At 41.2% G+C, this 16,351-nt stretch overlaps 1 protein-coding gene across 5 annotated transcripts in view; it reads left to right on the forward strand.

Annotated features, from left to right (window-relative positions):
• Nucleotides 1-16,351, forward strand: part of Arhgef3 (Rho guanine nucleotide exchange factor 3) — a 302,635-nt gene that overhangs the window by 150,518 nt on the left and 135,766 nt on the right. For all 5 annotated transcript variants that reach the window (XM_048801083.1, XM_048801085.1, XM_048801087.1 and 2 more), the window contains one exon: nucleotides 11,566-11,628. In XM_048801083.1, the coding sequence (XP_048657040.1) occupies nucleotides 11,566-11,628 (63 nt within the window). The remainder of the gene's footprint in view (nucleotides 1-11,565; nucleotides 11,629-16,351) is intronic.

Below are 16,351 nucleotides of genomic sequence, written 5' to 3' on the forward strand. Positions count from 1 at the left end.
CCACGTATATCCTGAAGTCTGAAACCAAGGCCTGGATTTTGCAAAAATCAAAGCATATTTATCCAGCGTCTAATCCATTTCCCAGGAAATGGGTGTTTTACTAAGACATAGAATTCTTTCATGTTCAAAACTTTCCTGGACCTTGGTGAAGCCTGACCAGTGCAAAGAAAAAACTCAACAACGCTTGCTGACTGAATACATGTGAACAAATGAACCCATTTGCTTACCAAATAGCAAATATAAAGCTGTAGAATTTCTCTTTTTAGGAAGACTAAATGCTGAGAAATATTGACCATGAGATACCATTATTTTTTATACTGGAGTCCCCAGTATTTTTGAATTTTGATGATGAAAAAACAGGAGACTCAAATAAATAATTTCCCTATATGCCTTAATTCATTTGACAGATTTTATTGAGTACCTACTATATGCTAGGCACTGTGCCAACTGGCACAGGCATTGGTTAAATGCTATCAGAAAGAATATGGTCAGGTATGTCCAGGTGATTCTAATGTACAACAGAGACTTGAGACGATACCTCAGAGTTGTGCCTCTAAGCTTTAGGAGGTTTAAATGTTTGACAAATTCAATCCATCACAGATTGAAGGCTCCTTCCAGTGGCAATAACTCCCCAGCATTTCTGGCATATAAAAAGGTAAGGTGTGCAGGGTATTTGGGCCAATGGTATCTATTATACAAGTAGCTGATCTTTTTTTAATTTTATTTTTTTAGTTGTAGATGGACACAATATCTTTATTTTATTTATTTATTTTTATGTGGTGCTGAGGATCGAACCCAGTGTCTCACAAGTGCAAAGCAAGCGCTCTACCACTGAGCCACAGCACCAGTCCCACAAGTAGCTGATCTTATATGAAATATTGGCTTGGTTCAAATATGCATAGAGTGGTCTTAGGTCATTTAAACTCTTTAAACCTCAGTTTTCTTATGTGTTATAACTTCTTTGTACCGCAATCATTATTGGAAGTATTAGATGAAAAGCACCCCAGAATGCTGTATGTTTGTTTTTTAGGGTTTTTTTTTTGGGGGGGTGCTTATCTTCTGAGACACATCCCCAGCCCTTTCTAATATTTTACTTAGAGATAGGGTCTCACTAAGTTGTTTAGGATCTCACAAAGTTGCTGAGGCTGGCCTTGAACTTGAGATTCCCCCTGCCTCAGCCTCCGAAACTGCTGGAATTATAGGCCTGCACCACTGCACCCAGCAATGCTATCTATATTGGACAGTTTTATATCCCAGCAGGAGGAAGGAGGGAGGGAGAGAAGGGGCTACCTTAAACTGCCAGAATCTACCATAAGGAAACCAGACTTCAGCCACTCAGATGTGTGTTCTAGTATGGTAGACAATCCCAAATGGTTCTGCAAAAGAACCCTTTGTTTATTTAAAGGAAAGTCCAGATCTGCAGGGCACTCAGTGTTCTTCTCTATTTTGTGTGGCAAATGGTGCCACAGGGTCAATGTTCCAGACACCAGTAGCTGAAGAAAGACTGGCTCTCCCTAGGGTTAAAGGTCAGCTTCTTGGCACTGCTTCTGAGCCCAGGAGCAGTACCAGCACTGGGGTCATCTTTAGAGAAGAGAAGGCAGGAACATAAACCAGGTGTGAGTGCAGGTCTAGAAACCATCCTGTCAACTCAGGCTTCTAGGGTCCTTGTGGATGATGAGCAGGTTCACATCTGAATTCTGCAGCTGAATAGCCCAGGTCATTTGGCTACGTGGAGTAATTCTCTAGAAATTGAACCATTATTTGAATATCCCCTAAACCACACACACACACACACACACACACACACACACGAATTATATGTTTGTTGAAATGACTCAAAGCCATTCCCACAGTGAAGAATTTTAATAAATAGGAGTTTGTTGCAATGTTTAAAAAAAAAAAAGCAAACGAACAAAAGAGCGTCAGAGAAACACCAGTGATAAAAGTGTTATAAATCAAAGATTGTGATTAATCCAATTTAGTGCACCCAAGAACCAGAAGAAAAAATATATAATTATAGTAATTTAGAAGGCCTTGGAGAAAGTGCTCTGGTTAACTCAATTTCATGTTTCTTGTCACATCCCATTGTTGAAAATCTTTGTGGATACGAACCCCTTCTACTTAGATCAGTGCCTGCATGGGTTGTTCTGGGACAGTCTTTCTGAGATGAGTACTTGTCAGCTCTCTACCCTGGGTAGACAAGCTCCCTGCCTCTTCTCTGTTCTTCCAGCCTGAGTGTTTTTATGGGGAGCAGTAGTCTGTGTTGGGTGAATGACAGAGTGAACCCCAATGTTCATGGGGGTTGGCTGGATTTCCCCCTCCTTGCACACACTTGCTTGGATGCTCTTTTCTTCCCAGGGGAGAGGAAGGCTCAGCCTATCTCATTTCTGCTTCCAAACAAGTAAAGAGCCACGTGCCCTGTGGCTAAAATCACAGTAGGGGCTTTACCTATTTTCTCAAAATCAAGTTAATGAGTAGACTTGTAGACACTTGAGTTATTTCCTCCATGATTTTTCTCCTTGGCTCCTGAACTTGTTGTTATTGCTGCTGTTGTTACTTATACTAATAATAGGATTGCCTAGTTCCTGAGTGCCAGATTGTGTTGATCATTTACCCATGGCAATCTTCTGAGCTCTCACGACCACTGTAGGAGGTGGCACATTAGTGTCCCCATTGTATAGATAAGGAAACTGAGGTTCAGAGAGGTGAGGAAATATGCCGAAATTTCCATAACAAATAAGTAGCAAAACTGAGATGTAAACTCACCCAATCTGTTGTTAGCACCTGTCTGGCATCTGGGCACATAACGGCATGTCATGTTAGTGGAAATTTATTTACAAGTAGGTTAGAGAGCACCATGATTACCAGATTCTCTACCCTGTGAACAGATTGAACAATCTAGAGAAAAGGAGTAGGGTTCCAGGATGCTGGGAAAGGGAGGGCATCTTTAAAATAGGGAGAACTGGGCTCAGTGGTACACATCTATAATCCCAGCATCTCAGAAGCCTGAGGCAGGAGGATCATGAGTTCAAGACTAGCCTCAGCCATTTAGTGAGGCCCTAAGGAACTTAGTGAGACCCTGTCTCTATATAAAATATAAAAAGGGCTGGGGATGTGGCTTAGTAATTAAGAACCCTTGGGTTCAATCCCCAGTACCAAAAATAAAAATAAAATAGGGAGAAGAAAAACTCTGTGTTCAAAATGGACTAGAGTCCCCTCTCAATTCTGCTTATCCCTGGAGAAAAACAAAATGTGGGTCTTCTTCCCTGCTCAAATGTAGGTTTATCGAGTGGAGTTCCAGCTAAGGGCAAGTACAAGAACACAAAATCCTTTTGCTAATCTCTCCCCAAAGAAGGCGCAGATGAAAGGCAGGTCCTCAAAGCCTCTGAAGCCACCAAAGCTGTTTGCCAGCGAAGACATAAATCAAAAGAGTTCAAGATCTGGTTTGAATTTAATAATTATAAATGACTAATCAGGGACCATTTACTGCCGAGTTGGGAGCTGCACTGTCTCTATCAGTGTGTTTCTGCTGCTCTGGTCACCTGGTTATTAAATAGAAAAGCCCTGTGATTTAATAACAGGGTTGTTCTGACACTAATCAATTCAATCTCAGCTGTTTGAAATTAAGTCAGGCTTGCATTTGCCCTCGTCTCTGTGACAGAGGTGGGAAGGAGGCACTGCATAGGAAACTGATGGTATCCAGGGGCCATCTGTGTGCAACCTTCTGGGGCTTGGTAGTCAGAGAAGCCTCAGGTCTCCTATCCATCTTCTTGCAGGATTCCCCTGCCTCTCCTATCTACCTTACCTGCCACTCTGTGTCAAACAGTAACAAAACAGTTATGCCAACAGCGATAGTGGTAGTAGTAAGAATTAAGGTAATGACCACAGTAGCAATAATTACCGTTTTTTTAAATCTCTCACTGTATGCCCAGCCCTGTTCTAAATATGTCATGTCTTTTAAATCCTTGAAATATAACTGTGATGGAAAAAATAAATTTTATATGTGTATTGCATAGATACTGATATATCCCACAAATCTAGAACCTGCTTAGTTCAAAATAGATCCTCAATAAATGTTTATTGAGAAATTAAAGGACTAAAGTAACCTGTTCTAGGTCACACCAAGTAGCAAATGGTAGAGCTGATTTTTTTTAAAAAAAAAGAGAGAGAGAGAGAATTTTAATATTTATTTTTTAGTTTTCGGCGGACACAACATGTTTATTTGTATGTGGTGCTGAGGATCGAACCCAGGCTGCACGCATGCCAGGCGAGCGTGCTACCGCTTGAGCCACATCCCCAGCCCTAGAGCTGGATTTTGAACTCAGGCATCTCTCATTTGTTCCTCATTTCCTTGAGATATGTTAGGTGAATGCCTTGCGAACCTTTATGTGTGTATGTGTGCATTATATGTATATATACATACTTATATGCATATATAAATATGTATGTATTCATCTGGGTGTGTGTATATCTCTCTTCATATGTGTGTGTGTGTGTGTGTATACACAGTGCTAGGGATCAAACTGTGTTCTTGAGCATGCTAGGCCAGTAGCACTCCATCATTGACTGATAACCTTAGTCCCCTTAGTCCCCAGAGCCTATATATATATATATCACATATGTATATAACAATATACATATATGCGCATATATATACACACATATATGCATATATATGTATATATAATTTTAATTTTTTTCAGTACTGGGAATTGAACCCAGGGATGCTTTACCACTGAGCTATATCCTCAGCTCTTTTTATTTTTTATTTTGAGATAAAATAAAAACTTGCTGAGGCTGGCTTCCACTTGCAATCCTCCTGCCTCATTGGTCTCCTGAGTTGCTGGTGTTACAGGCATAAACACATACACACACTCACACGCACACACACACATTGTTTTAAATAAATATTTAAATGCATTTATATCATTTTAATATATTAATTCAAAGGAAACCACATATTGTTTTTGCATAATATATAAAGGGAAATACTATCATATGACAGAAAGTCCACTGTTTGGCAGTCAGGCTGGCCTAATGATAGGGAGTGGCCAGCATTCACTGTCATTGTGACCTTGAGCAGGTCACTAAAGTCTTTCTGCCCTACAGCATCCCTCTGTTTTCAAGGACACTACAGTGTTTAAATGGAGTCATGGAGAAACTTAATGGAGCGCTCCTCTGGCTCATAGCAGATGCCCAGTTCCAGCATCTGTTTCCCTCTGATTGTGTATTGAAAGGCACCTTGTGATTCTCCTTTGATCCTGAGGCTCGAAACCTTAAAGGATTCCAAGATTTGGGTTCTGAGAGAATTGAAGCCAAGCCAGTAAGGAGAAGATATTCAGGCGTGAAATGGGGCTTGCTTTTCTGAGAAGCCATAGTGGTAAATATTGAGTCAGTGTTCATTGCATAGTCTTCCCCAGAACAGCAGAAAAAGCTGTTTGTTCATGGACCATTTACTAATGAGATTTAGATGGCAGCCTTGTGCTGTCAGCAGGTAGCCCAAGCCTAAAACCTGAGAGCCTCAGAGGAGCCCAGGGAACAATAATGCATCATGTAAGTGGGTCAAAAGGCTGAAGTGTGAAGGCTGATGGTCTCGAGGCTGCAGGGTAATATGATCAATAATAAGTTTCCAGTGAAGGTCACCTGATCCCCCAGGGATACCCACACCACTTCGAAACCTCATATTTGATACTGCACAGGGACCTCATCAATTATGCATTAACAAAGGGGCCTTCAAGTTTTTTTTGTTTGTTTTTTGTTTTTATTGGAGAAGCATGAGAGGGTTTTCTAAGCTCTTCTAGAAGGTGTCTCCATGCAGTATGTAGCCTGCAGAGTTAAGAATTCAGATGCTCCACTCAGGCCCATTGTTCACAAACTGTCCTCTGTCTCTGCCCTTCCTTCTGATCCCAGGTAGGTATGTATTTTGGGACCAAGAGCTTGGGTGCCCATTGTGGTCATTTATGTTTTTGATGGCTGGATTTCGTTTCCTCCGAGATGTTGTCAGTCTTAGGTTACATGTTCCTAAAGCCCAGAGACTGAGCGCTCCTGATGTGAGAACCAGGACATGGATAGGTCCATAGGTCAGGGATGTCTTGCCTTGAACATATGTGGTATTCCTTCTGGTAGGAGACATGGAACTTGCCCAATGCCCCACTCAGACCAAGCTCTGAGATGCCATGATTTCCTTTCACATTTCTACATATTTTAAGGAAAACCAATGCCCCCACTGGTGAGAGAAATGCTTTTTCTTGTTTAAAAAGCAAGAATCTGAGCTTCAACTAGCAGCTTTTAAATCTCCAAGGAAATTTGAGGTTGACAGATTTTAGCCTTCTGTGACCTTTGCTTTTGAGGTTTTGATTTAATTTTGGGAGCCAGGTAGTTAGCGGAAGCAAAGGGTGACACCTCAAGAACACTGGCCCCCTTTATTCATTCTTTATTTTAGTCACCCGTTCGGAAATTATTCACTGACCTACTAGTCTGCACAGGGCACAAGAAGGGGGGCCAGTGCGATGGGGGGTAAAGTTTGCTGAAATCAGAGAGCTCAGGCTCTAGCAATTATTGGGCTCACCCCAGGTGCTTTGTTTTCATGGTTGAAAGGGAAGTGGACTGTGCATTTGCTTCAGTAAACTTGACATGAATAACAAGGTGCGTCCTTGGCTTCTCAGAGTATCTGGGAACCTGTCAGACTGAGTGTGTAAAAGCACAGTTCATACATAGTGGCCTTCCTGCCTAGGCACTCCCCCAGGTACCCTGTCCATGTTTTCTCATGTGCAGAGGAAGTAAAATGGCTGTGACCTGATAGCAGGCAGTGATAACCTGAAAAACTAGAAAGGACCACAAAATCAACAGAGAGCTGTGGTCTTCAAGGTCAATACTCTAGTAGAATAAAAGTTCTAAAAGTGCCCCCTCCTACTTTCCTCATGTTAAACTCCTTCTTACACATCCTCTGTGGGTACTACAGATGTGCTTGCCCAGACCACAGAGCTTGGAGTCGGACAGACCTAGGTTTGAATCCAGGCTGTACCTCTTGCTAATTAGAAAGCCTTGGGTGAGTTCCTGCCCCTCTCTGAGCCTCTCTCTCTCCTTCTGTAGAACAGAGATAATACCGGTTCCTGCCTAGCTCATGAGATTGGCATGACAATCAAATGACATATAGGTATTTAGCTCTGGGAGTAACATATAGTGAATATTTAATAGGCTAAAACTGCAATGTTATCATTCTGATTATTATCATGATTACTGTGGTAAAAATTTGAAATGAGTGCAGTGTCCTGCAGCACCTCTGCTTTCTGAGATCTTGCTTGTCCATGTCTTTGTAGTTTGTTTCCACGTGGTGGTTTTTGTCCTGTAGATCATTGGCATGAGTTCAGTTTCCCAATATTTTAGAAATTTCCAGTTCCTGGGTGGGGAATGCAGTGTCTGCATGTGGCTTGTTCAACCGCATGTCCTTCATCACCAGACTGAGCCAGCCTGGCTGCTGCGTGCCCACTTAATCCCTTCTGATTTCTCCACCTAGTTTTCTCTGGAGTGGGGTGAGTGGTAAAGAAGACAAGCTTCTCAAAAGGAGCAGGACCAAGGGTATCAACCAAAAAAAAAAATTAAGAAATACTATTTTGGTTGGGCACAAAACAATACATACAGATGTATGTTGGCATACATCTGTAACTCCAGAGACCTGGGAGGCTAAGGTAGGAGGTTCACAAGTTTGAGATCAGCCTCAGCAACTTAGCAAGGCCCTGAGTAATGTAGTAAGACCCTGTCTCATTAAAAAAAAAAAAAAGACTGGGGATGCAGATCAGTGGTAAAGTGTCCCAGGTTCAAAGCCCCGGCAGCCCCTACAAATGATACTAATTTGGGAGAAGTTGGCCATGTACCAAATACAGAACCACCATCTGGGAATATGATCATGACAGACCATATCCTGCCCTCATTGACTAAGATCTCATGAAAAGCTGGCTGTGGTGGCTCACGTCTGTAATCCCAGCAACTCAGGAGGCTGCGGCAGGAGGATCACAAGTTCAAAGCCAGCCTCAACAACTTGGCGAGGCACTTAGCAACTCAGTGAGAATCTAATCTGTCTCTAAATAAAATACAAAAAAAAGGGCTGGGGATGTGTGGTCCAGTGGTTAAGTGCCCCTGGGTTCAACCCCAGTACCAAAAAAAAAAAGATCTTGTGTCAACCAAAAACCAGAATAAGATTATCTATCTGATCTCAGTCTCAGCACCTTATCTGATTCATTCACAGGACAGATTATATTATGTAATTTTCTTCCTCCCTGTTGCCCTCCTTCCCTCCCTCCCTCCCTCTCTCTCTCTCTTTTTTTTCTTTTCAGTACTAGGATTTATTCCAGCACACTCTACCACCAAGCTACATCCCAGACCTTTTTTATTTTTTATCTTGAGACAGGATCTTGTTGAGTTACCCAGGCTGACCTCCAACTTGCCATTTTCCTGCCTCAGCCTCCTGAGTTACAGGGACTACAGGCACACACCACCACACTCAGCTATTTTGTTTTCCTTTGACTCCCAATTAGAGTGAAGGGAACCTGCGTGCCTGGCTCATTCACTGCTGTATTCTAGGACCCAGAGCAGCTCTTGCACAAAAAGTACCCAGTGAACTTAGAGCAAATAAACAACGACTAAGCAATGCTTTGTGAAATTTTTGCTTCAAGCTCAAGAGTTTAAGCCTCAGATTTCTTCTTTGTTACTAGCAGTGGTCAGCCACTACCATGTGTAATGAAAATTGACAAGAAAATCCATTCTCTCAATCCATACAGCTTTTATTTTTTAAAATGTGTGGGTTTCTTGAGATCATTCTATTCCAGATTAACCAGCTGTGGCTTAATTAAAAAGGCCCCTAGAGGATATTTGTCTTCTAGACTTGACACTTGAAGCAGGTGGAAGTTTCTGGCTGGAGCTGCTTTGGGGGTGGTGTGAGGCTGGGTTTGAGCGCTGGGTAATATATTGAACTGGTCTGAAGGGGGCTGCCTGGCTGTGAGAAGAGATTCTTATCCCCTCTTCTTCACCAGCGAAACAGGCTCCTCTCAACTCCATAGCAGCTCAAGGCAAGAGAAGCCTGACTCCAGAAGGTCCTGGGTGATTCTAGGCAGCAGGACCACCTGCCTTTTCCCTGGCACTTGTGTATTGCTAATTGATGGCTGCATTCTCCAGCCTACTCTGCTGTGTGATCCTTGTTAACAGGGCACTCCAGGCAGATGCTCCCAGACATTCCAGGGGGGTAAGTGAGACATGACCTATTTGCCTCACATGCTTTAAGCAGCATGAATGCCCCAAAATTTAGAATCCTGAATTCAGAGTGTTATGCTATGGCTATGTGATAGCAAATTGCTTATATCTTCCCACCTTAGTTTATTTACCTGTAAAACGGGAACTGCCTCTTACCATATCTCCCTCAAAAGAATCACCATATAAGCTGCGCGTGGTGACATGCATCTACAGCCCAGCAAGAGACTCAGACAGGAGGATCACCTGAGCCCTCAAGCTCAAGGGCAGCTGGGTAACATAGCTACACCCCCGTCTCAAAAAAAAAAAAAAATCTCACCATATAAAATAAGCCAGTGAATTGGTTTCCCTGAAACCACAGTGCTGTTTTTAATTGTACCTAGATGATGAATCAAGGGCCAGGCCTCTGTACAAACACGAAGCATCCTCAGATATGGGCAAATATACATGGGGTGGTTGTCAGCAAGTTCCCAAGTCTCTTCTGAAAGAACTCAAGTGGAGTATTTGACTTCCTAAGTGTGCTTGGTGAGCCAGGTATGGGGGCACATGCCTGTAATCTAATCCATGCTAGAGGATCACAAGTTTGAGGCCAACTTCAGCAACTTAGCAAGACCCTATTCGAAATAAGAAGGGCTGGGGTAAAGTGTCCCTGGATTTGATTCCCAGTATGATTGGGGGGAGGGGTGTCACTTGGTGAATTTGTTAATGTAGATGCCCAAAATGGTGGCACCCTGCACTACTGCTTCAGTGGAAAACTTATAGGATCCCAAACTTCACAGTTCTGGATAGAACTGTGTTCACCTTTGAGAGTTTAAATATCTAGGTAGATGGCTATATAAAGAGAGGCCTCAGTCCTTTCCCCATCTTCATCTGGCAGAATCTTATTCATCCTTTAGGCCTATTTAAATACTTCCTCCCCTATCATTGTGCTAGAGTCCTCCAGCCCACACTTTGAGCACCTACTGTGTACCACGCACTCTACTAAGCACTAGAGTGCATTACTGTTTTTACTCCTCTTTCTAAGAATAGAGTTGCCGTTATCACCCCCATCCCCCAAGTATACACACCTTGGAGTTGAGGAAGGGAATCAGAGGAGTAAAGTGACTTTCCCTAAGATGTTTGAATCTTATTCATTACAGTTCATGATATTCCATCTCTTCTACATTAATGTGAGTTCCTTAACCTCGGGAGTTGCCAACTTGTGTTCCTGGGAGCAAACACAGAGACTGGCATACAGCAGATGTTTAACAAACCTTTGCTGAATTGAAGTGGAAATGAGCAGTTCTGTTAGCTGCCTCAGGGTTCTGATAGAGAAGGAAGCAGTGGGATTCTTTGGGGGTCAAAAACCCAGATGTCTCTGGACTTTCCCATAGCTTCACGTCACCAATTCTGATCTTTTGGTTGCTTTCTTGCAAGTAGCATCAATAGACTTTAACAAGTCCCACTTTAGGGACAGACACAAGAAAACAATGACCTGATCAGTTGAGCTGGGGATGCTAAAGAAAGGTGAATATATCTTTGATGGACTTTCTTATGATATACGGATGGAATTTCTTTTCTTTTTATAAAGGGGAAAATATTTTTCTGTATCTGACTGAGCCATAAGCCCTGGCCATAAACTTATAAATTCATTTCAGATATAATTATCTTTAGTTCAATAACGACTTTTCTGGGGGCTGGGGTTGTGGCTCAGCGGTAGAGTGCTCACCTGGGTTTGAGCCTCAACACCACATAAAAATAAATAAATAAAACAAAGGTAATGAGTCCAACTACAACTAAAAAAATAAATATTTAAAAAAAAATAACGACTTTTCTGAATCTCAGTTTTTATGACTATAAAATGGGAAGATTAGAGAAGACGTCTAAGGTTCTCTCCAGCATCGAGGTTCTGTGATTGCATTAGAACATTGGACAGGTTGAGAACAGACACTTAAATTACCCAAGTACAAAGCAGTTCTGAAAATGGAATATCTTTAAGTGAATTAGATTTTCTTTCCAGTATAGTTGTTTCTCCAAGTTAGTCAGAATTTGACCCTGGTATCTATGAATGTTTTATGGAGACATATAGAAAAAAAAAAAAGAAAAGAAAAAAGAGACTATAGCAGCATGAACAAGACTAATAATGAAAAATGATTATCCTAGAGCTTAATAGCTTCCTGTAATTCTTAGAACTGTTCATTTACATAGTCCCGTTAAAGTTTTGTGGCAGTGTGGTGGAAATGATAAGGTTTGCATATGATATTGGATTGCTTGCTTGCATTCCTGAATCAAAACCATAATCCCTGTTTACATTTAAACTTTGTTTTATTGTTTGCTTTGCAGCGGAAACGGAAGCAGAGCGCCCAAGATGAAGACGCTGTTAGCCTTTGCAGCCTCGACATAAGTGTAAGTGCAGTCCTTTCTGCTTCCCATGTCCCTTCTCTGGTCATTATTTGTTAATATGCTGTGTACCTTTTTGGGCTTCCCTGGTCCAATATGGAAGTTGTAACCCAGGGGAAATAAATTTTTTTTTTCTTTTTACTGGAGAAAGTTGTATGGTCAACTTAAACTTCCAGGCTAAGTTCTTCAAAGCCTGTGTCTTTTCTTTCATAAAATGAAGTACAAACTTAGTGCATCTGGGTAAAATCTAGATGAATCCTGCTGTGCTGTTATAGAGGCTGGTTCAAGAAGATGAACCAGATGTTTGCCCCTTTGTGAGGAAGTTAGTGGCTTGGCCCAACTCAGGCAGCCGGATGGCCCAAAGGCTGGAAGAGAACTCCAGCAACATGATGGAGTGGATGACTTTGGAGTCAGTAGATCTTAGTCTGAATTAGGATTCTATACTTAACCATTTGTGTGGCATGTTTTCTTGTTTGGCAAATAAGCATGAAAAGACTTCACCTGGAGCTGGGTCTATAGCTCAGTGGTAGAGTGCTTACCTAGCATGTGTGAGGCACTGGGTTCGGTCCTCAGTACCATGTAAAAATAAATGAAATAAAGGTATTGTGCCCATGTACAACTAAAAAAATTAATTATTTAATTTATTTTTAAAAAGACTTCATCTAACACAAGTTTTTGTTAGTTGAATAAAACAATGAAAGAATACCAAGCACCTACTAGGTACCTATCAACATTAGCCTTATCGTGTTTTTCTTTGAAAGCAAAGGTTTGGAAAAGAGGCTTGAGGGACTGTGTGGTTGAATGCTGGTAATCATAGAGGTGAAAAGCTTCCTTGAAATTTTTAGGCCTTGGAGGCTTAATTTCAGCAGCTTCCTGTGCACGACCTCTTTGCTTCCCTCTAATGCAACTGGGAAGCCTCCCTGGGCCTCCAAGGCTCTCATTATCCAGGGTGAGTGGGCAGGTGGGTAGGAACTCAAGCCTTTCCTGGGTTCCTCCTGTCCCCTCGTCTATGTATTTTTTACACTTTATTGGGGTTTCACTATCTCGCATTGTATCAACTCCTCTGACTTTAGGCCCAATGTCTCTCTCTTCTACAGAGACCTTCACAAGGTATTTTTATGAGATGAGAAGACTTACAGGTTAAGAATTAAGAACTGTATTGTTGTCTTAGCTCTGCCTCTCACAGGGAAATGACTAACAATGTCATTTCCCCTCTCTGTGCCTCAATTTATCCATTTGTTAAAAAGAAAGGTTGGGGATCAGGTCTTCTAAAACCATCATGATCTGATGACATTTATTTACTGGTATAAACAATGCATTCACTAAAAAGCTATTTTTAATTATGACTGAGTTTTCTGTGATGCAAACAGACATGCTGAGTGAGCCTGGGCTGGCATATAATTAGCATTCTTGAGCACTTTATTTCACCATATGGTGTTTATCTGTTCTAGTCTTTGGACCATCAGATTGATGGAGTTGGGCCAGTTTACTAGGTTGCCATGGAAACAGGACAAAAAGATGATATCTTCCGGGTTTTACTTTATTCATTTAATATTTTATTGCTGACAATGAAGCTATGGAAGTTTCTTCATCAGCAATCAGATTTTTTTATGTGTGTGTTTGGATGTTTATAATTTTGTAGAAATTTATTTTTAGAATTTTAAAACTTTTAGGATTTAAAGACCCCTTAGCTAGACCCCTTAGCATGTAATCCTAGCAGCTTGGGAGGCTGAGGCAGGAGGATCACAAGATCAAATTCAGCCTCAACAACTTAGTGAGGCCCTAAGCAATTTAGCAAGACCCTGTTTCAAAACATAAAAAGGGCTGAGGATGTGGCTCAGTGGTTAAGCACCACAGATTTTAATCCCTGGTACTAAAATAAAATAAATAAAATAAAGACCCCCTAGCCATCATGCACTTCAGTCCCTTCACTTTGCAAATGAAGAAATAGAAACCCAGGTGAGTGTAATGACTGAGGCAAAAGTTTACTCTAGATCATTTCTAAGGTCAAGCCTCAGCTACAGTTTCCCTCAACTACATAATTAGTATTTATTTTTCAGAAAAGCATGTCTCTGGATGGAGTGTGTGTATGTTTTATCAAAGAACCACTAAAGTCTCTGATATGAAAGGATTATTTGAAATTATGGGTCATGACGTGGTTTTTGTCCTGGTTGGCATCAATGGCTGCTTTCTTGTCAAGGTCACTTAAGTCTCAGGAAATGAATAATTTCTAGATAACGAATTCTTCTTGTATAGCTGCAGATGATATTACTTTTTTTTTCTTAACCATCTCAAATATTATGTTTTATTCCAGTAATGAGACCTTTATAGTAGAGGAATATATCCAATTACCACCATTACGGCTATGCTTAGGGATTCATCTATGGCCAAACTCATTTCTAATTTGCTTGGCATTTTTTCTGAATCTTGGCAAACAGATTTCCAGAACCTGGGCTGAATTTTCTTAATTTATTACTGCATAGTAATATATTAGTAATTGTAGAAGTTAGAAGAACCCTGGAAGTGCTTTTAGGGACTTGAAAATTGCTGTTTGGCAGGTTCTGCTGATTCTTAGAGTCATATGGAGATGAAATTTCTGTGGCAGAGTCCCATGGAAGGGGTTTATTAATGCTAATATTTCACCAACCCTATGACACACAGTAGAGATGAGTTGAGTTGAATTAACTGGTAGGTGGAGCCACACATGAAAAGATATTTTGACATAAATGCAATAATATCTAAATAAATATCTGAGCCAAATAAGTTAATTAGTCTAATAAATAAATGGTCTTTGTAGATTACTCAGAAGGACTTTAATCTTTAAATATTTATTTATTTATTTTCAGTACTGGGGATTGAATCTAAGGTGCTTTACTGCTGAGCCATATCCTAATCCCTTTTCATTTTTTATTTTGAAACAGGGTCTCAGTAATTTGCTGAGGTTGGTCTCACACTTGCAATCCTCCTGCCTTGGCCTCCCTAGTCACTGGAATTAGAGATGTGCACCACTGTTCCCAGTTATCTTTGTATTTTTAAATGGTAATATCCACTGAAGTCATATCTAGTCCCTTAACCAACCAGCAGCAATACTGAAGAGTTGCCTCGAATTCCTGGGCTCAAGTGATCCTACTGCTTGAGTCTCCCAAGTAACTGGGACTATAGGCACACACAACCATGCCCAGCTAAAAAGTTGTTTTGAGTCTATGTGTAGTGGAAAGTATCTGAAAAAGAGACGGGGGGGGGGAAGAAGGTAGGTTCCAGTAGATGACTCATACCAGAGGATGTGAGGGTTTAGGAAAGTAATATTAGTAACTCTCAATTTTGATTCCATTTAATAAGTGGAAAGACAGTCACCAGATATATGCTTTGAATAAGAAATTGCTCAATGAGGAGTCAGGGGTGTTTGGGAGATTGTGTTCAAGCTTCCATTGAATCTCAGCCCAACAATGGACTCTTGTTAAACACTCTCTGTTAATTTTTTTTTCCAAATAGTGAGCTGCCCTAATGTGTACTGATTTTAATGAAACATAACTGTGACATAAAAAGCTGGGTAATATTAGTACAGATGAAATCTCCCTTTGATTAAATAGCGCTATGTAGCACCCTCTGCGATGTCTGAGTAAGGATAACGTAAACATTCCCAGTGACATCTTGTTTTATTTTAAAGCCTTGGATGATGATTCTGATAGGTGGTTAGAGGGAGTTTTCCTGCTAAATCTCTCTCTAACCTCCTGTGAAATTTGGACTGAAGAGACCAAATGGGAGTGGGTGAGCTAAGAAAAGAGCTTCCTCTAACAGAACAGGATCCTCAGTCATTTGGAGTAGGGGTGTCCCTGATTCTTTGGGGCATCTTGTGATAGCCCTGGGTTCCAGTAAATCTTACAAGATTCATTTCAGGGCAAGATTTCAGGACATTTGCAGACCCCAGCCAAGGCCCTACGTTAGAGCTCCTCTTAGAGAGGAAATGGGCAGTGTTTTCAAGCCCAGTCAGGGTGACTGCGTTGTTCTTCACTCCCAGTATTTGGTAAAAAATGGATTTGGACTAAAGAGTCCACGCTAGTTGACAAAATAATCGATTTCTATTTTTTCCCACCACTTCACCCAGTGCGTTGGCTGAGCCCCCAGCTTCCGGGCAGAATAGAACACAAACTATTCCAAAAAAAAAAAAAAAAAGGCAACAGTTTTGAGAACAATTTGCAGAGCAGAGAAGGCTCCCAGCAGCCGCCTACAAATCTCCTCTCACGTCAGAGGATATGAGTGGGATGGTTGTGGGGACATTGTTTCCCCCACTTTTCTAGTTTAAATTATAAGGGCAAGAGACGCCTGAGTGGAGTGCTGAGGGGTTCATGGCATCCCAGCAGAGAGCCTGGTGGAAGAGCAAGGTGTGTCCAGTCCCCACTTGAGGGCACAGCTCAGCACCAAACATTTTTTTCTCCAAAAACAAAAAGAGCATCGAGCTGGACACGAAAATAGTTTCCAATGATAAAATGATGTAAAAGGTGAAAAGGAACATAGGTTCTTTGTAGAAAATCTGGAAAATGTGAACAGTGGAGTTTGACAGTGTACCCCAGAGAAGTAGATAATTTTTTTTTTTGTACCAGGGATGATTGAACCCAGTGTTGCTGTACCACTGAGCCACAACCACATTCTCAGCCCTTTCTTTCTTTCTCTCTCTCTCTCTCTCTCTTTTTCTTTCTTTCTTTTTTTTTTTTTTTTTTTTTTTTTTTTT

Source organism: Marmota marmota, unplaced genomic scaffold, assembly GCF_001458135.2.
Source record: "Marmota marmota marmota unplaced genomic scaffold, marMar, whole genome shotgun sequence".
Lineage (NCBI taxonomy): Eukaryota > Metazoa > Chordata > Mammalia > Rodentia > Sciuridae > Marmota > Marmota marmota.